General features: G+C 36.2%; 3 protein-coding genes across 4 annotated transcripts; 1 reads left to right on the top strand and 2 right to left on the bottom strand.

Annotated features, from left to right (window-relative positions):
* Window positions 1-4,101: 4,101 nt before the first annotated feature.
* On the bottom strand, window positions 4,102-7,578 carry LOC122044326 (putative disease resistance protein RGA1). The gene is made up of 2 exons (XM_042604829.1): window positions 7,066-7,578; window positions 4,102-6,985 (listed from the first exon to the last, which is right to left on the bottom strand). The coding sequence occupies exons 1-2, from the start codon at window positions 7,576-7,578 to the stop codon at window positions 4,139-4,141; spliced, it is 3,360 nt and encodes a 1,119-aa protein (XP_042460763.1). The 3' UTR covers window positions 4,102-4,138.
* A 5,266-nt stretch (window positions 7,579-12,844) lies between these two features.
* On the bottom strand, window positions 12,845-15,374 carry LOC122043496 (LIM domain-containing protein WLIM2b-like). The gene is made up of 4 exons (XM_042604121.1): window positions 15,051-15,374; window positions 13,940-14,039; window positions 13,817-13,848; window positions 12,845-13,344 (listed from the first exon to the last, which is right to left on the bottom strand). Exons 1-4 carry the CDS (start codon window positions 15,204-15,206, stop codon window positions 13,312-13,314), a joined length of 321 nt encoding a protein of 106 aa, XP_042460055.1. The 5' UTR covers window positions 15,207-15,374; the 3' UTR covers window positions 12,845-13,311.
* An 808-nt stretch (window positions 15,375-16,182) lies between these two features.
* On the top strand, window positions 16,183-18,978 carry LOC122040337 (putative F-box protein PP2-B12). Of its 2 annotated transcripts, XM_042599662.1 has the most exons (4): window positions 16,183-16,650; window positions 17,522-17,640; window positions 18,358-18,407; window positions 18,501-18,978. In XM_042599662.1, exons 1-4 carry the CDS (start codon window positions 16,354-16,356, stop codon window positions 18,794-18,796), a joined length of 762 nt encoding a protein of 253 aa, XP_042455596.1. In that variant the 5' UTR covers window positions 16,183-16,353; the 3' UTR covers window positions 18,797-18,978. The 2 variants fall into 2 exon arrangements, with proteins under 2 accessions (XP_042455596.1, XP_042455595.1); XM_042599661.1 differs by having other exon boundaries at window positions 16,185-16,650; window positions 18,358-18,978.
* The last annotated feature ends 1,066 nt before the right edge of the window (window positions 18,979-20,044 follow it).

The following is a 20,044-nucleotide window of genomic DNA, read 5'->3' as shown; positions in this document are numbered from 1 at the left end:
CTGTTGTATTTCTAATTAGTCTATTTCTACATAGTAGGTAAAAGGAATTTTGTAGTTCTACTTAGTCTTGTTATATTTCTAATTTCTGTGATTCTATACTTGTGTATTATGGAATAGCAACGCTATGTTGTTGCTTTATTTCCATTTCCTACCATGCTACAAATAGAGGTAAGCAAATTTAGGAGAGGGCAAATTCAAAGAATAAACACATGTAGTTTTAACTTTTTAACATATCTGAACTTTGGAAGTATTCAAGAAAGTGATTAAGAGAAAATGTTGATTATCAAACGAGATTAAGAAAGTTGTTTGTGCTTAGGAGTTAGAAAGAGTATGGAACCAAAATCCATGGTTTTTGATGCTCTATTAGAAAGATTATGTTGGCTTTCTTTTGAAGATATCATGTATCTGTCTAAAATATCTACTACAAAAATTTCAAGCTAATTGGCAAATTCATCAAATTTCCTTTTTTTGGATATACAGACTACTTGAATTTGTAAGATGGGATTCAGATGGCATTCCAATCCAGGCAGTGAAGTTTCACTTACCCTTTTCATTTATCCCACATAATTGGTTTAGCACATTGAAATTTTCAAACATGCTTGGTTGTAGCATTGCATCGTGCTTCACACACCTGATATAATGTGGCTCTATAATATGTTTCTGTTATGCTCAATATTTATTTCTACTGTATATACCTTGAAATGAGTACCTATGCAGGAGAATTAGGATCATTTTGAAGCTACTATCTCATCTTCTGAAGGAAAGGGATTTGCTACAAAAGAACATTTTGAAGCATTTAGTAGAGCTTGTTGCTCTTCTTGGGTGAACTACGACACTGCTGTGCACCATCTGCACGAAGTTTTGCGCCATATGCAAAAGGAAGCATCACCGCGACGATAGATCCAGATGGTCCAACCATGTAACTTTTGTACTGGGCAATAGACTTAGGGTCTTTCTTTGGTTCATGTCAATATTTATATTGTTGTTTAGAGAAATTGATGAGCTTTGTAAAATGATTATTAGATGAATAAAAATTATGTATTCACATTTTGATTTTATTTTATAATTTTTATACTATTTTAAGTGGTGTATGAATTGTGATAATATCTAAATTTTAAATTTGTATTATATATTTTATATCAATATTAGTGATAATTATATGGTATTTTAACTGTGGCGTGCAACGCATGCTGCGGATATTATTTTCCGCGGCATGCAATGCATGCTGTGGATATTATTTTTCGCGGCGTGCATTGCGCGCCGCAGATAATAATATCCGCAACATGCAAGGCACTTTTCGCAACGTGCAATGCATGCTGTGGATATTATTTTCTGCGGCGTGCGTTGCGCGCTGCGGATAATAATATTCATGGCATGCATTGCACGCTGCCAATAACCTAGAACTTTCAATAGCTTTCAATTGTGCAGCTTGCAATGTGCTCTACAAAAAGTGAATTTGCACACTGCGAAAGCTATTTTTGTTGTAGTGTCATTTCAGCTTTTGAGAAATTATGGAACATAAAACCCATAGTTAGTTACTTTCGAGTTATTTAGTTGTGTATGTTATATATTTGTTTCTGATCACTTACGAACCAAGTTTGACAAGAAAAATATTAGATGTATCTTTGTGGGATATGATAGTCAAACAAAGAGGTGGAAATGTTGCGATCCAACAAGCGAAAGATGTTACACTTCACGAAATGTAGTATTCGATGAAGCATCTTCTTGGTGGAACCCAGTTAAGGAGGTGTTGTCAGATTCTAAAGACCTCGAAGACAAATTACAACAAAAGATGAGAGAGCATATTGTTCAACTGCAACCAAGTTCAAATGAATTAGGAGATCTAAATGACAATGATATTGAACAAAGAGTGGCTCAGAGTCCTTGGCAAACCGTCATATATCAACAACCAAATGAAGAAAAGAGGCCTAGTGAAATGAAAGAATTAACTCCACAATCTCAACTCCGAATGTCAATAAGAACACGAAGGTCGAATTCAAAATATGTCAATGCAGTCATAGTTGAAGAAGCAACATAGTCGACGTTTGAAGCGTCGCAAAGTCCAGAGTGGGTGATAGCTATGAAAGAAGAGATTGATGCACTACAGCAAAATCAAACTTGGGATCTTATACCAAAACTAAGAGATGTGAAATCCATTTCTTGCAAGTGTGTTTTCAAAATAAAGCACCGTCTAAATGGGTCAATCGAGAGGTACAAGGCACGATTGGTAGCTCATGGTTTCTCTCAACAGTATGGACTAGAGTATGATGAAACATTTAGTCCAGTGATGAAACTTACAACTGTACGAATCCTACTTGCACTTGCATCCAACAAAGACTGAAATCTATGACAAATGGATGTGAAGAATGCTTTTCTTCACGAAGAATTAGATCAGGAAATTTATATGACCTAACCAATAGGTTTTCAGAACCAACATCATCATGAATATGTGTGTAAGCTACGGAAAACGCTCTACAGATTGAAACAAACATGCAGGGCATGATATGATAAGTTTGTTGAATTTTTAACCCAAAGTGGTTATTTAGTAATATATGCAAATTCCAGCTTATTTATCAAAACAAATAAAGGAAAATTAGCTATCGTGCTAGTATATATGGATGACCTAGTCATAACAGGCAATGACAAAGCAGAAATTCTTCAAACGAATGAGAATTTATCAGTTCAATTTCACAACTTAAGCACTTTCTGATTTAGAGATTGTCAATAAAAATATTCCAAAGACTTGTTGAAAAGGTTTGGAATGCTTGAATGCAAGCCAATCTCGACACCTATAGAACCAAATGTCAAAATGTGTGCACATGAAGGGAAAAGTTTAGAAGATGCAACTATGTATCAACAATTGGTAGATAGTATCATCTACTTAACATTAACTTGACCTGATATTTCCTATGCAATCAGTGTGATAAGTCGGTACATGTAAAATCCAAAGAAGCCTCATTTGGAAACAACTTAACGAATACTAATATATGTAAAGAGTACAATTGATTATGGTTTTTTGTATTATGGTTTTTTGTACAAAAGAAATGAAGAGTGCAAGTTAGTTGGCTACTGCGAAACTGACTATGTTGGAGATTATGACACTAGAAAATCAACAACTAGTTATATATTCAAACTTGGTTCTCGAACGATCTCGTGGTGCAGCAAAAGACAACCAACTGTATCATTGTCAACCACTAAAGCTGAGTATCGAGCAAGAGCAATGGCAGCTCAAGAGAGCACATGGTTAATACAACTAATGAATAATCTACATCAACAATTAGATTATGCAGTTTTAGTATATTGTGGCAATCAATCAGCAATTCGTTTGACGAAAAATCCGATCTTTCATGCAAGAACTAAGCATGTTGAAGTGCATTATCATTTTATCAGAGAAAAAGTTCTGCAAGAAGACAGATGATCAAGTTGTAGACGTGTTCACAAAAGGCTTGAGCGCTAACAAATTCAAGATGTTTTGTTATCAACTCAGCATAGTACAAAGGGTTGGTGTTGAGAGGGAGTGTTGAAGATCAATACCAACCCGTTAATGGATAAGAATAAAAACAAATGGATGAGAGTAATTTTCTCTCTTCCAATGGATAGGGATAACATTCTTTGTGGATAGAATTTAGTTTTCTGATCAACTATGTATCTTGCATGGTGAGTACTATAAATACTTCCCCTGCATTCCTGTTTAATCATCCAATGAAAAATAAAAGTGTAAAGTCTTCAAGTTGAAAATTATTCTTCATCTTCCTTTTTTTTTTTCTCTCTAAAATTTTGAGTGATTCTCAAAAGTGTTGCAATGTCTTTGAAGTGTGGATATAATACAAGTAATTTATTTACTTGTTTATAGTCCAATTTTTCAACAAATTGACCAACAGTGACATTTTCATTAGATTAATTTCCTGCTTGGTGCCACTGATGATTCCATTTGTTTTAGAGTTTCTGGCTGCATCATGTCTTCCAATCTCATCATCTACAACAGCAACAAACATATGTTTCTTCCATGAAAGCAGTAGGTTGAAGATCACATACCCGTATTGAAGCATGTGGGTTAAAAAATGATGTATAGATAGCCAATGAAAGGAGGAGAAAGCATACCAAAACTAAGCAGCTACTTCAACTTTTGATATTATTGTTATAGCATTTGTATGACTTCACTGTCGATGACTATGTAGGGAATCAGTGCAATCTTTGGCCAGTCAGGTCCGTCATCCTTTTGGCACCGATCTTTCAATTTCCTACATCCATAAATCTTCAATTCTTTGAGTAAGATCGGCAAGCCATTCTCTGGCAGTGAGTCAATACTGGGGCAGTGGGTGATGGTTAACTTCCTGATGGAGAAAACAGTTTCCAGATTAGCGGGAAGCCTTTGCAGATTTGGACAACTCACAAAATGCAGTTCTTGTAGCGATGTTAGTTGCTGAAACCATTCCTCCTGCTCTGGCTCGAAGTTTTTAAGATGCTCGCAGTTTGTGAAAATTAACGACTTCACAGTTTGTGTCCTTCCCACTGTGACCCATACATGGTTGATAATGCTCTCATCAGTATCAAGATGAGAAAGAGATCTCAAACCCTCTTCCACATATGGTTCCTCTAAAGGCTGTGAGGATTCATTTAGCTTGGGGCATTTTGATACTCTCAAATATTTCAGGTTAACAAGGGACTGAAATCCACCAAGTAACATCAACTCCAGGCAATTGCACAGCTCCAAATTTTTGAGGGTCGTAAGGTTGGACAGGCAAACAGATACTCTGTGAGGGTAATTTTCCAATAATAAGTCGACTAGGGAGGTTAAATGGAGCAGATACCGAGGCAGTGTGGAGCTAATGTCACCGCAATTCTGAATTCTAAGATTACCCATTGATCCCAAAGGAAGAAGAGGTATTTGTCTTAGTTTGACACAATCTTGGATTTTGATTTCAGAAAGGCGAGGAAAAACTGACTTTTTATCTGTGCCAGACCACTCCTCCCATTCATTCAACTGGTTAAATGTTAGTTTCTCCAGCGAAGGAAAGACTGTATCAGTGTCGCCATAGAACTCACTTCCAATTCGTCGTATTGAAGGCATCATATTGAATACCAAGTTCTTGAGAAATGGAAGTTTCCCAAGAGGAGGAAGAATGTCCCACCTAGCGCATTTATTTAGATAGACAAATTCAAGATTGGTGATCTGATTGTTCTCCAACCAACTTGGGGACTTCATTCCACCGTAATGATGAATTTCAAGTGATTTGAGATTGTGGTGTGGTTGAAGGCCATCAAGTATCTCCTTTTCCTTGTCTCCTTGGCTTCTAATATCAGGCTTTCGGTTCAACATCAGTTCATGAAGGTTCTCCTTGTCATCTAAGTTTGCCCCCACTGCCTCTTCCTTTGATTCAACATTCTGAATATCTTGGATAGTTAGTCGTCTTCGAAGATATCTTAGGTCCTTCAACTCTTCTATTTGACGCCCTCTCTTATTTGAAACATGGAATTCTTCCAACTCCTGCAGCTCGGTCAACTTCCCAATCCCATGTATTAGAGATATTGTGTTAGCATCAGCATATAAATGTCGCAATTTGATTAGCCTGTTCATTCCTTGTGGTAGAATACTGAAGGTGCCACGCCTCTTCAAATTCAGCACTTGCAGATGATAAAGTTTTGGAAAACCTTTAGGCAACTGCTTGATCTTAGTCCAAGAAACATCCAAGTATCGCAGATGAGGCAGATCACAGATAGCATCTGGTAGTTTGTTTATCCCACTGCGATCTTGTGATAAATCTATCACTCGGAGAATCTTCATATCTTCCAATAGTCCTTCCAGAAATTTGAAAAACTCTTTAGAACCATCCCTTGGTAAGAGTAGAAATTCACTATCATACTCAGGATAGAATATAAGTGTTCGCATTTTCTGCAACTTTCTCAATTCTGGTAGCGCATTCATTTTAACAACCCTCAGTGTCAAGTGGCAAACAGTTGCTGGAATTTTGACATGTTCATCGTGGAGCACTAAACATTCATCAATGGAAACACACACTGCTAATTCCCTGATCAGATCGTGCATGACATACCTATCGTTGACTGTACGCATAAAGAAGTATCTGCTGGTTAATTCATCAAAAATCTGGCTCCCAATATCCTCCAATGTCATTCTCCCTCGCAGAGTTTTTTCCTGGATAAAACCTTGAGCTATCCACATCTGGACTAACCGTTCTTTGTTGAACATGTGGCCCTTTGGGAATATGGAAGTGTAGGCAAAGCATTGTTTATAATTTGAGCTCAGATGTTGATAACTCAGCCCCAGTGATGGAAGTATGTTATCCACAACAAAATCATGCTCCCACCATTCACTTTCTTGAATGGCTTTCCAATATTGCTCTTCTAGTCTGCAACGCAACATACTACCGACTGTCTTCGCTGCTAAAGGTAAGCCATGCATTTTCTTAGCTATCTGTTGACCAAGTAACTCCAACTTCCTTCTTAAATCCAGATCGATCTCCTTATCACCTAATGAACAATGCTCAAAGAGTCTCCAATAATCATCTTCCTCGAGAAGTTCTAGTTTGATGTGCTTCACAGTCCCCATGATCTCTGCGACTAATGGACTTTGTGTTGTGATCAGAATGGTACTTCCTTTGCTCCCAAATGTTAAGGCACTCCGGAGTTTTGTCCAACTGCTTTCTGTCTCATCCCACACATCATCAAGCACAAACAAAAACCTTTTATTTGCAGTGGCGTCCCTGAGCTTGCTTAGCTGTGCATCCAAACTAGCGTCGCGGAAAGGGTGGGAATCAGAAGTCACGTTGGTTTCCAGCTCCATGGCGATCCTTTTGACATCAAAATTGTCCGAGACATACACCCACTTCCTGAGCTCAAAATGCTGAGCGACCCTTTGGTCACTGTAAACAAGCTGCGCTAGAGTAGTCTTCCCTACGCCTCCAATGCCTAAAATTGGTAGCACATCAAGATTCGCGAGGTGGCGGCTGCTCCCGCTCTCTTTGTGTCGTCATAATCAGGACCATCTCTTGCACTCAGAAGGATCTCCAAGATCAAGTCCCTCTCTTTGTCTCTCCCAAACACCACCTCCTGCGTGCTGAAGGAGCTGGTCTCCCTGCTTTGATGCCTTGCGTGGTTGTACTCTTCCAGTTCAGCCTTTCTCTGGTTGATCTCTAAAGAAATCTTATCGAGATCCCCCAAGATATTCTTCAACCTCCTCAGTTCGTCATCCGAAACAAACAGATTCTTGAGAAATCTAAGAGATGAGGAGGCGAAAGCACTCACCTTGCTCCTGTCCTGCACCCGAGCTTCCAGTTGCCTGTAATCCAACTCGTCCAGTAGGTCATCCGCTTCGAAAGCGGCGTCTTTGAGTTGCCTCATCCAACTGGCAAGCGCAGGGTCCCTGATTGGCCGCCCCTCAGCGGCGTGGATCGCAGCGTGGATCCGAGGAAGTCTGCCCTCCATCTCCTTCAGCTTCTCATCGACGACCGAGAAGACATCACGGTGGGCGTCAGCGAGACGGGAGGAGGCGAAATCGACCAGCTTCTCCATCACGTAAGTCGCAAACCAATCGCCCACCGACATGCCCACGCCGGCCATGTTCCTCAGGCTGATGGCGGTGAATTTGTTGCTCGGGATCGGAGAAGGGGATTTCTTGCTCGCAAGTTCTGAAATTAAGTTTAAATATCGTCTTTTAAATAAAATTATTATGGAAAATTTTCATTTACTTCTCTAATTTATATACTTTCCAAAATTTCCTTTTAAAGTTTTAAAAATATTAAAATGAACTTTAAAATGTTTATATTATTATCATTTCACCTTCTAGTATCAATATTTTTTATTTATTTTTACTTGGCATGAGTTATTAATGTACACCGACTAATTCTATGATAAGTTAATTTTATTATAAGTGATTGTTTTCATAAAAATTTTACACCTATCATTAGAATAAATCGAAAAGTATTTATAATGGGTAGTCTATGAATCATGCGTTTAAGTTGATGAATTAAGTTTATTCAGTTGGATTAAAGAGATCGCAAGTTAGATTAAATTAAGCTTATAAAAACATTTAGTAGACTAGTTGATCAGACTGGGTAGGAGTGTCAGTTTGGTTAAGTTGATCCGACCGAGTAGGGCACTTAGATCGATAGAACCGATCTAACTAAATCATAAGAGATGGTCCGACTGAGTAAGGTGATCGGATCAGTGGCACCTAATCCGATTGAGGCGACTTCAACTCTGTCGGAATGTCTCGTCAAAGATAGGTAGATTGGGGGTAATTAATCTCGTTAATCTATGACTTTGATCCCCATCTTAACATTGACCATTGATTTTCTTGGAAGTTTCTATATTATATTCCCCAAATCACCTATGAATGTATTGTTAAAAGAAGAATAGAAAGAAGATAAAATAGGAGAGTAATAATTAATCTTATTGTTTTGTTGATACTTGTCCTCGAGATAATACAATAAATAGGATTTAAACAAGTACTCGATCAATTAACCAATTAATAAATAACAGAATAATTCTAAAAATTATTCTGAGAATTATTCTAATAATTATAACAGAATTATTAGAATAATCCTAAAACTAATTTGATTTATTTTGATGATTTGATCCGGTCAATTCTGGTAATTCTCTTTTATCTCTTTTACCCCCGACAAACTTAACGGGAGATCTTTGACGTTGAGTTTGCTTGCTAACTTGTTGAAACGTTGTCTGGATAATGGCTTAGTAAAGATATCAGCAATTTGATCCTCAGCAGAGATATAAGAGACGGATAATTGTTGAGTTGCCACACGTTCACGAACAAAATGAAAATCAATTTCCACATGTTTTGTACGAGCATGAAAGATTGGATTTGCTGTGAGATATGTTGCTCCAATATTGTCGCACCAAATTTTTGGTGCAATATTTGATGCAAGATGAAGTTCAGAGAGAAGTGATTGAAGCCAAATAATTCCAGACGTTGTATTTGCTATAGCTTTATATTCTGCCTCAGCACTTGAACGAGATACCGTAGGTTGCTTCTTCGAATTCCATGAGATAAGATTTCGTCCAAGAAATATTGCATATCCACTAGTAGAGCGTCTATCTTCAGGAGAACTTGCCTAATCCGCATCACTATAGGCATGTAAATCTCGAGACGATTAACGATATAAAAGAAGACCATGTAGAATAGTACATTTGAGATAGCGAAGTATTCTTTTTACATTATCCCAATTTTGTTCAGTTGGAGCATGCATGAATTGACAAGCACGATTTACTGCAAAAGTAATATCAGGGCGTGTGATAGTGACATATTGTAAGGCTCCAACAATGCTTCGATAAATCTGTTAATCAGACAGAGCAGGAGAGGATGAAGATGGAGAGTTGTTTATAACAATTGGTGTAGAGACCGGACGTGCTCCATCCATTTTGGCTCTTTGAAGAAGTCCAGTAATGTATTTGCTCTGAGAGAGAAGATAGCCATCCTCATGTGGAATAAGCTCAATACCAAGAAAAAAACGAGCAATGCCCAAATCTCGGGTAGGAAATTCTTGATTGAGAAGACTTAATAAATTTATGATGCTCTTGTGATCATTACCGGTTATCAGGATGTCATCCACATAAATAAGAAAAAATATCATAGACCCATCATTATATTTGTGAAATAGAGACGAGTCAGTCTTTGATCCAGAAAATCCTTGAGATTATAACCAATTGGATAGTCGATGAAACCATGCACGAGGAGCTTGTCGAAGACCATATAAGGATTTCTTAAGTTGACAAACATGAGATGGAAATTGTGGATGAATGAACCCAGGTGGTTGCTCCATAAATACAGTTTCCTCAAGATGACCATGGAGAAATGCATTTGAAATGTCCAATTGGTGTACAGGCCAATTGGAACTAACAGCTATCGATAATAATAGTCTGACAGATGTAATCTTGATGACTGGACTAAAAGTGTCATTGAAGTCAATACCTGGTTGCTGACTAAAACCTTTGGCTACAAGTCGAACTTTGTATCGTTCAAGAGAGCCATCAGCTCGATACTTAAGACGGAATACCCATTTAGAGCCCACAACATTCATTGAGGAAGTACGTGGAACTAGACTCCATGTTCCATTGCGAAAAAGTGCATCAAATTCTGTAGCCATTGCACTACGCCAATTTGGATCCTTGTTTGCTTGCGTAATACAAGTTGATTCAATAGATTTTGAAGAAACCACTAGAGCCCGTGGAAGAGGATATCGAGTCGCATTTGGTGGGCAACGTTCATAAATGTCACTAATGGGAAGCATGCGACGAGGAGCATTATCATCTGAATCACTTGTTGATGGTGATGAGGAAGTAGGCTGACATAGTGATGTAGATGGCGGACTTGCATTATCCGAGGATTCAGAACTAGAGAGCATATTATCTTCGACCGGCGAGGCTTCCAAGATTGGAGCAGCATCCTGAGGTGATTCTGATGGTATAGGGGAGTTATTAGAGAGCGGAGTAGGACCTAGGATGCCATCATTTCTGACAATATTAGGTGGTGTTAAGAAAATGCCACCTGTATCTGGAGGAGAGATTGAAGAAGATACTGAAAAAGGGAATAGAGTCTCATCAAAAGTAACATGTCGTGAAATATAAATTCGACTTGTTGGTATATGTAAGCAACGATAACCATGGTGCAAATTGTTATAACCAAGGAAAACACATTGTAGTGAACGAGAGTCATGTTTGTGTTTAGAGTAGGGGCGTAACCATGGATAACACGCGCAACCAAAAATTCGAAGGAAAGTGTAATTAGGAGTTTGATTATAAAGTGTTTCAAAAGGACATTTATGATTGAACAATGGAGTAGGGAGTCGATTTATGAGATATACAGCAGTGGTAACAACTTCATCCCAAAATTTGCGTGGAACTGATGCATGATGAAGAAGAGCTAAGGCAGTTTCGACTATGTGTCTATGTTTTCTCTCAGCAAAGCCATTTTGTTCTGGAGTGTGAGGACAAGAGACTCGATGAACAATTCCACAAGAGACAAGATGACGATGGAGAGCTTGATATTCGCCTCCCCAATCAGAATGAAAAGAAAGTATTTTACGATTAAAATATCGTTCAACTTGATTTTGAAATTTACAGAATATATCCAATAAATCAGATTTTCTTTTCATAGGATAGAGCCAAGTATATTTACTAAAATGATCAATAAAGGTAACATAATATTAGAAACCTTGGTTAGATAAAACAGGTGCAGGGCCCAAAACATCAGAATGAATTAATTCAAGTGGGAAATTAGAAACATAATCGAATGAATAGAAAGGTAGCTTATGACTTTTAGATTCCATGCAGACCCTACATGAATGAGATGGAGAGGAGGTAATGGAAGTAGGTAAACCATACCTATTGATGATTGACTGGACAATATGAAGAGAAGGATGACCAAGTCGAGCATGCCAAGCTGGTTTATTTGTGCGTTCACCAACAAAAGCTTTGATTGAAGAACTTTGAAGATAGTAGAGGTCATTTTTTATTCTCCCATGAAACACAATAGCATTTGTTCCTTTATCTTTTATAAGATAATGATTATGATGAAACTCAAAAATGACATTGTTATCAAGACAAAACTGACAGGTAGAAAGTAAATTTTTAGTGATAGATGGAACATGAAAGATATTGCGCATGTGAAAAGTTCGATTAGATAAATGAATATATGTGTTTCCAAGATTAGCAATTTGCAAACCTGAGCCATCGCCTACTTGAACCGTATCTGAGCCATAATACGACATTACGTCTGTAAGGATATTATAATCCGATGTGACATGATGAGTTGCTCCAGTGTCAATATACCAATCAGTAGATGAAAACTCTGGGGTTTTACCACAAGTAGGCATAGATGAGAGAGCTTTAGGATATGTTTGTGAAATAGACGGTTGTCTTGAGACTATAGAACCACCAATGAAATTTGAGGCAAATCTTTGAGGGCATAAATTTCCAGGATGACCAATGATGTGACAAATTTGACATTTTACCCGAGAGTAATCAAATCTTTTAGGGCATAGATTTCCAGTATGGCCAATGATGCGACAAATTTGACATCAGACTGAATTTTGTTTTTGGCCTTCTTGATAGTGTTGAGTATTTGACATCTAAAGTAAAATAACTTATCTTGTAGAGAGACTGGATCACCAGAAAGGGGGCCTTTCGCCTGGAGAAACTCCCCTTGGAGGAAATAGAAGCCTTGGCTGGAGCAACCACTTGTTGTCGACGTCGAGGTTTGGTCGGCATTCGATGGACAGCGGCGGTAGCACAAAAGGAGAAGTCCTTTTGTCGTCTTGTTTTGCGGCTTCAAAAAAAAGAAACTCTTCTTTTGTCTTGGGTGGCGGCAGAAAAAGGAAGGGAAGAGGATTTGTGAAGGAGAATTAAGAGAAAGAGAAGGAACGAAGGATCATGACTCTGATACTATGTTAAAAGAAGAATAGAAAGAAGATAAAATAGGAGAGTAATAATTAATCTTATTGTTTTGTTGATACACTACAAGAAAAAAGTTGATAGACAACGCTTTAAAAGCATTGTCTATATGCTTGAAAAAGCGTTGTTAAAAGCACTGTTGTTAAAAGTCTGCTCAACGACAACGCTTTAAAAGCGTTGTCGTTTGTAGCAATGACAACGTTTTTGTAACGTTTTAAAAGCGTTATTGTTTTTTTTTTTTCAAAAACAACATTATTGCAACATTTTAAAAGCGTTGTTATTTTTTGCAAAAAATAATACTTTTACAACATTTTAAAAGCGTTGTCTTTTTAAAATAAAAAAAATCTATTTACAAAATTATTATTTTTATATTTACAAAACTATTATTTTTCTTTTACCATAATAGTAAATTCGAATGTTTACAAAAACTATAATATTTACAAAAAAAATTCTATTTACACAATCACAACCTACATAAGATTATGAACTCCTCTACCCAACAACAAAGCTCCCAAGTTAGTATATGTGGCAACTAAGGCTCTTAGAGCATCCTTACAAGGCTTAATTACAGACTTTTGCATTCTTTCAAACACGTTGACAGCTTCCAAGAACTCATCATTCTGAATAAGGCCCCACATCATGATGCTCCATATGGTGCTGCTCTTCACTTGGCATTCATCATGCAACATGACTGCTGATTTCAATTCACCACATTTAGTATAGAAATCGACGAGAGTGGCACGTAGAACTGAGTTAATCTGTCTAGTTTTGATGACATCGCAATGTCCCTCTCTTCCACCAGGGAGATGCTCACACTTGGCGAATGCAGAGATGGGCAAAGTTAAGAGTCTCATTGTTAGGAGTCACCTCTAGTCTCATCTTCCTTTAGCACTTGACTAATTTATAAATGGCTTGCTTCTGTTTAAAAAATGACAAAAGCACCATAAGGTAGTTCTTCTTGTAGTAAAATTTAGGGCTAAAAAAATACATCTCAGACACCTAAAAGTTTGGAATGTTCAACTTGGAATATCTCGAAGCTAAAGATGAGATAAAATTGTGATTTTCACAAAGTAATCTACACTGCGAAAAGATGATATAGAATCTGCTGCTGCAAACTAATTTGCAAGTGAGCTGAAGATAAAATTTAGGGTTAGACGATATATTTTTCAAGCCTTGGAAGTTTAAAATATTCAACTCGAAATTTCAAAGCTAATATGAAGTAAATGTGTGATTTTCACAACATAAACTGCTTGTGGCTTTTGGTTGAAAAAATTTCACAACAGAAATTTAATCAATTATAGGGAGGTGTTACAATCTAGTTGATACAACAAAGGATGAGTGATTTAAAATAAGCATTGAAGAAATCAGTATTTAGCAGATCTTTACTAACCAGTTCTGGAGCTTTATCAACAGATTTTGTAGCTGAAAAATAGAGGGAAATTTTAGACGACTACTAGTGCAGCTATTATGAGAAAGTCACATCAGATTATTCTTAATGGTAATGAAGCCTCACATGACTGAAAATTCTTGTGGAAGTTGCCAGATTCCTTGAAGAGTTGTTCAAAGTGAGGCTTGTAATACAAAACACCTTCCATGGATGAATATGTACTTAGTTGAGAAGAAAAAGAAAGGAATTAGAAAAAAAACTACTATTTTCCCGACTTAATTTTATCATTGTCATCAAAAACTTTATAATGTTCAAATAAATTAAATGAATTTTTATCATATTAACTAATGCTTTTAGAACAAAAGGTGAAGAGCATAGAAGCTTCCCTTTTCTTTTCTGTATGGTAAAAAGTTATTTCTACAATTCCCTTCTGCTTTCAATAGAAAAGAAGGATGAATGGTTACTTCTCATTGTTTAACATAGAAAGCCCCATCTCAAACAACATGATTAACCCAAACATGTAAAATTCTCAAATTGAGAGTGGTCAATTATTATTCCCAGTAAAATACTATTAAAAATTAAGGACATTGAAAGTTGAAACCCAATGGAGCTATAACTTTGCGGGCCTTCCCATCACCAACACCTCAACATTCAAGCGGTTGTAGATGATGCAATCATGCTACAATTTCTTCCTACTAGTGGCATAAACTAGAAACAGGTTTCTGAGAAAAAGCTCGCCTTTTGTCCTTGCAGTTCTAAACTATGCAAGAATTTATCCTGATGGTAAAGATTCAAAGCGCAGGCTTTGTGCTCTCAGTTAAATAGTAATCTTGCTAACTAGATACCATCAATCAATAAATCGCTCCCGACTTATTCTGTCTTGTGGTTTGTGATTAGCCTTACCAAATAAACAATAGACAAACCAACATTTAAAAGTAGCAGATTTAGAAAGGAATCGACTATTGGATTGCATGACCTCGAGTAATTGATGGAGGCAAAATCGCTATGCTTTTAACATGATCTGAAAATAGCATATTGAATAGTTGCTATGCAGGAGTAACTCGAATATCAACTCTACAGCATCAACCATTGACCTGGAATCCTAATCTTCTAAATCATTCAGTACAATGAAGTACCCATCCTGATCAAACTCTCTACTTTGAGTATTATAAAAAAAACGAAGTTGAAACCCCCCAGAACAGAAAAAAAAACTACACAGGGAGGTGAACAACGATACCGTGAGGGTTCCTTTGCAATGATTGCACTTGAAGCAGGACTTATGGAAGACGATTCCGTCGGCGGTGAGCTGATCCACGAGGTAGACAGTCTTGTCACAGGCCTTGCATTTGTGCTGCGTGCTAGTGCATTTGCCCACCACGATGTGCTTCAGCATCTCCACCACGAAGAAGGAGGCGGCGTTGTCGAGCCCGGTGGTGGGCTCGTCGAGGAAGAGGGCATGAGATGAGGTTTGTTCGGCGAAGAGGGCGTAAGATAGGTTTGTGTGAGAGGGGTTCTGGAGGAGATTGAAGACGCGTGAGAGCGGTTCGGTAGGTATTCGGGAGATAAGTGGGTGCTGAGTGAAATCTAGGGTTTTCTACTTCTTATCCTACGGTTCATATCATCCCAAATTTAGATGAGAATTTGACAATAGACAACGCTTTTTAAAAATTATTTTTATACACATTAAAAAAATGCTAATAGACAACGCTTTTCAAAAAGCGTTGTCTTTGATCTACAAAAATTAGTAATAAACAACGGTTTTTAAAAAAGCATTGTCTATTAGTAAGAAAATAAAGAGATAGACAACGTTTTTCACTAAAAACGTTGTAAAAAGAAAAAAGACAACGTTTTTTTAAAAAAAACGTTGTCTTTCAAGTGTTGTTAAATTCAAATTTTCTTGTAGTGATACTTGCCCTCAAGATAATACAATATATAGGGTTTAAACAAGTACTCGGTCAATTAACCAATTAATAAATAACAGAATAATTCTAAAAATTATTCTAAGAATTATTCTAATAATTATAACAGAATTATTAGAATAATCCTAAAACTAATTTGATTTGATTTGATAATTTAATCCGGTCAATTCTGATAATTCTCTTTTATCTGTTTTATGTATGGCGCTTGGAATTTCACATAGTTTTAGATGTTCGGTAAAACGCTATGTGAAAATGTATTCTGATGAATTTTAAAAGAATTAAAGAGAAATATAAAACTAATCCAAGGTGAATCAAACAAAACTCAAAACGAATTTAATAATAAAAAAAGACGACCACAAAAATAGCATCCCAAGTCAGTCTCTATATACCATTAATGAATCTGCAATAGAAATCAACAACTGTAATTGCTAGGTTACTTCCTGATCTATTAAAGACTTGAAGTCAACCCATAAATTAAAACTATTTTGGATATTTTGACAATTCGATGTGGATTTGTATTTTTAATCGCAATTTCGACGAAGCGATCGATGAGAAGGAGAATTAGGGTGGTTTAGGGCAATTACAGCTAGCTAGCAATTTGAAGCTGCTGCAAGCAGAAGCATGCCAACGGAGAAGAAGAAGCCGCGCTCCGAGAGAGACGACGGAGCGGTCGCCGTTCTCCCCCCGGAATGCATCGCCCACGTGCTCTCCTTCACAACGCCACGGGATGTCTGCCGGGCCTCCTTGGTGGACAAGACCTTCCTCGCCACCGCGGAAACGGACGCGCTGTGGGAGCGCTTCCTGCCGTCCGATCGCGTGGAGATCCTGTCGCGAGCCGTTGATCCCGTCGAGTACGCCTCCAACAAGGAGCTCTACTTCCGCCTCTGCAACCCGATCCTCGTCGACCAAGCCAAAATGGTAGGCAGCTAGCTAGCTAGATTATATTATCTGACCGGCTACAAATTAGGATATATATCCTGCCGACGATTCTTACATATATAGATATATATCCTGCCGACGATTCTTACATATATAGATATATATCCTGCCGACGATTCTTACATGACGAGTGTGCGATTTATTGTAGCAGTTTCTGTATTTTTTTTAATAATTTTTTATCATAATAATGTTCCGTCAGAATTAAAGAAATCACGTATTGTTTGTCTCTCATATGATCTAACATATATATTATACCGTAATTATAGTTTCTTAGTTGTCATATGATCTAACATATATATATTATCCCGTAATTATAGTTTCTTAGTTGCTATAATTATAATTATTTTTCATAATATAATAATTATAATTTTATAACAGCTACAATATAATAATAACTATTATGTTATAATAGTTATTATATAGTAATTGTTAATATATTATAGTAGATATTGTATAGTAGCCACACTACTTTTAAAAATCAGTATCACTTTAATTATTATATGTAATTATAGAAGAGAAGAGTGAATTTTATTTTAATTTAAAAGAAAAGAAAAAAAATTCTTATATACAGATAAAAAAGAGATTAAACAATTAAATTTTGACCGTAACACCCAGAGTCATCTAACGATACAATGCTTAAATTTATTGTGCATGATATATATATATATATATATATATATATATATATATATATATATATAGAGGATATTCTATCCATGGATTAGATGATCGATCATGAGCAACATCTACGTGAGCAATTTCAATTTGAATTAGTTGGAGAGGTATATATATACATGTATATTATTTTTAATTCTGTGGTTGTGATAAATGATGATGCAACTTTGAGCAGAGCTTCCAATTGGAAAAAGCAACGGGGAAGAAGTGGTACATGATATCTGCCGAGAAGATGCAGGTGACGTGGGGAGACACCCCGCAGTATTGGAGATGGGTTTCTCTAAAAGAATCGAGGTAATTAAACGGACAGCGGAATTTAATTTAAATGAAATGTTTAGTTTATAGAATAATATTTTATTTTTTTATGATTTATCAAAAAAAGAAAGAAGCATTTATTAATTTCTTGTAGAAATATTTATTAATATATATTTTTTAATTCTATCATTTAAATAACATGTTCAATTGGTCCAAACAAACTAAATTAAATTAGATAAGTTACATAAACGAACCTATCTAATTAAATAGAATGAGAATGATTCGATTGGGTGAACACGATAACTGGGTCCATTGTGATTAGACAATCTAGTTGAGTTAGATAGTTAATGGTAATTAATTGAATTAGTCACTCTAATAGGTCAATCAATTAAGACAAATTGATCAACATTCTGTCAATTTAATTTGGTTAATAATTAGGCTAGATGATATAATTGTTTCAAATTAATTGAACTAATTAGTTTGGATGGGTCAATCGATTTAATTCATTGAGTTAGGATATGCTAGTCAGTCAAGTCAAATTGGCTAAATAGCTAGATTTATCAGATCGATTGATAACGAGTCAAATAATTAAATTATTTATCTATTGCCTAAATAATTGTTCTTTGTTTATTTTAATCTATAAACCATGCACTTTTTTAAAGAAAAAAATCCTAATCTATATATGCTTTATATGCATTCATTTGCATAAGTTTTGCTCATATATGAATTTTGATTTATATATTGGCCTGGTTTCAGATTTGCTCAAGTGGTAGAACTTTTGGCTGTTTGTTGGCTACATATTTCTGGTTGGATCGACAGTCGACTCTTGTCTAATAACACCACATATGTTGTTTACCTCGTCTTTAAATTGACTCCGGATGCATTTGGCCTTGATTCAGCTTCCCAACTTGCCTCTGTGAAACTAGGGGCCTATGCATCAGAAATGCATGTCTCTTTAATGCTAGACGATGACGACGATGAAGAAGATGACAACCAAGGCATGGAAGAGACAGAGAACACAAAAAACATAAGGTTGAGAGAGGATGGATGGCTACAAGTCGAGTTGGGCGAATTCTATAACAATGAAGGGGATGAAGGGGAAATGGAGGCTACATTGTGGGAGACCCAAGAACTACATTGGAAACAAGGCCTTATCATCCACGGCCTTGAGATCCGACCAAAGAAGGGAGAATAAAGTATGTATGCGGTTATAGTAACTCATTATTAGTGTAGTTTTACATCATTATATGTGCACTTTTATATATGTTGCTATAGTGGTTTAGTTACGTTCTAAACTTGTTCAGTAACAAAATTCTAGACCTAATTTGTTCTAAAACCTTCAGAGATTTCATGATAATTAAGGTTTTGTTTGCTTAATTAACTGCATTTAATCAAACATTTAGCTCACTGAATATTATACTTTTATTGGTCTAGTGTCTTATCATTTTTGTTATAAGAGAGTTTACTCACTTATTATTTATTTTTAAAAAAAAAACAAAACAATGCATTTGTTTAATTTTAATCATTATTCAATTATATAAAATTAATTGTATATATAATTGACTAAGATAGAAAATTAGAATTAATTGAATAGGAAAAAAATCGTTGAGAAGTGGCAATAAATTGACACCAAAATATTGAGTATTTACCCAAATTGGAACTCTCATTTTGAGAAATGTCCTTCATTATTTCACCGAACAGCAACCATCACTCAGATGAGATTTTAGTAAAAAATTATTAAATTAAAATTAAATAAAGTTAATTCTAACTTGTTTGTTATGATGATCTGAATGGATAAGCTTAGACTATCAACAGGGCTAATTCTGTCAAGATTCCGGTGGTCCGAGTCACAGAGTTGATGCAGCTCACAATCGAATCAGGAAAGGAATTTGTTGAGGAAGATGTCGAGGCCTGCGCTCAACATAATTTTCTTAAAACAAATTCGCCCCACCTCCTGCTATACTTCGAGGTTCTATCGGATCGTCTGTTTCTAAGAATACAACAGCTCAATCACGTATACAACCAAATACTGGTTGTTTGTGACGAATTAGAATGCACCTCAATATTATCACGAATAGTTCAACTGAGCGGATGCACGATTGAGAGAAAAAAAATTAGGGAACGATGGTGGAAGAATTCTTTTATTATTGCTCATGTTTTAGTTTTCACTTATCTTTCGCTCCTCTCCCCTTTGCTCAAGATCCAGCCTCATTATATATGAACTCTCACCTTGTCTGTAATGAATGACCAAATTTTGATCATTTAATGCTGGATGTAATTTCATCATTAATTGATTTAATATCTTCATTAATGTCGAGACGTTACGAAATCATTATTAATGGGTTTAATATCGTCATTATTGTCGAGATTTACAAAATCATCATTAATGAGTTTAATGTCACTATTAATGTTAAGATATTACAAAATCACCATTAATTTCATA

This window comes from Zingiber officinale, chromosome 2A (assembly GCF_018446385.1).
Source record: "Zingiber officinale cultivar Zhangliang chromosome 2A, Zo_v1.1, whole genome shotgun sequence".
Taxonomy (NCBI): Eukaryota; Viridiplantae; Streptophyta; class Magnoliopsida; order Zingiberales; family Zingiberaceae; genus Zingiber; species Zingiber officinale.
The sequence above is the reverse complement of the archived record's forward strand: the minus strand, read 5'-3'. Positions and strand labels throughout refer to the sequence as shown.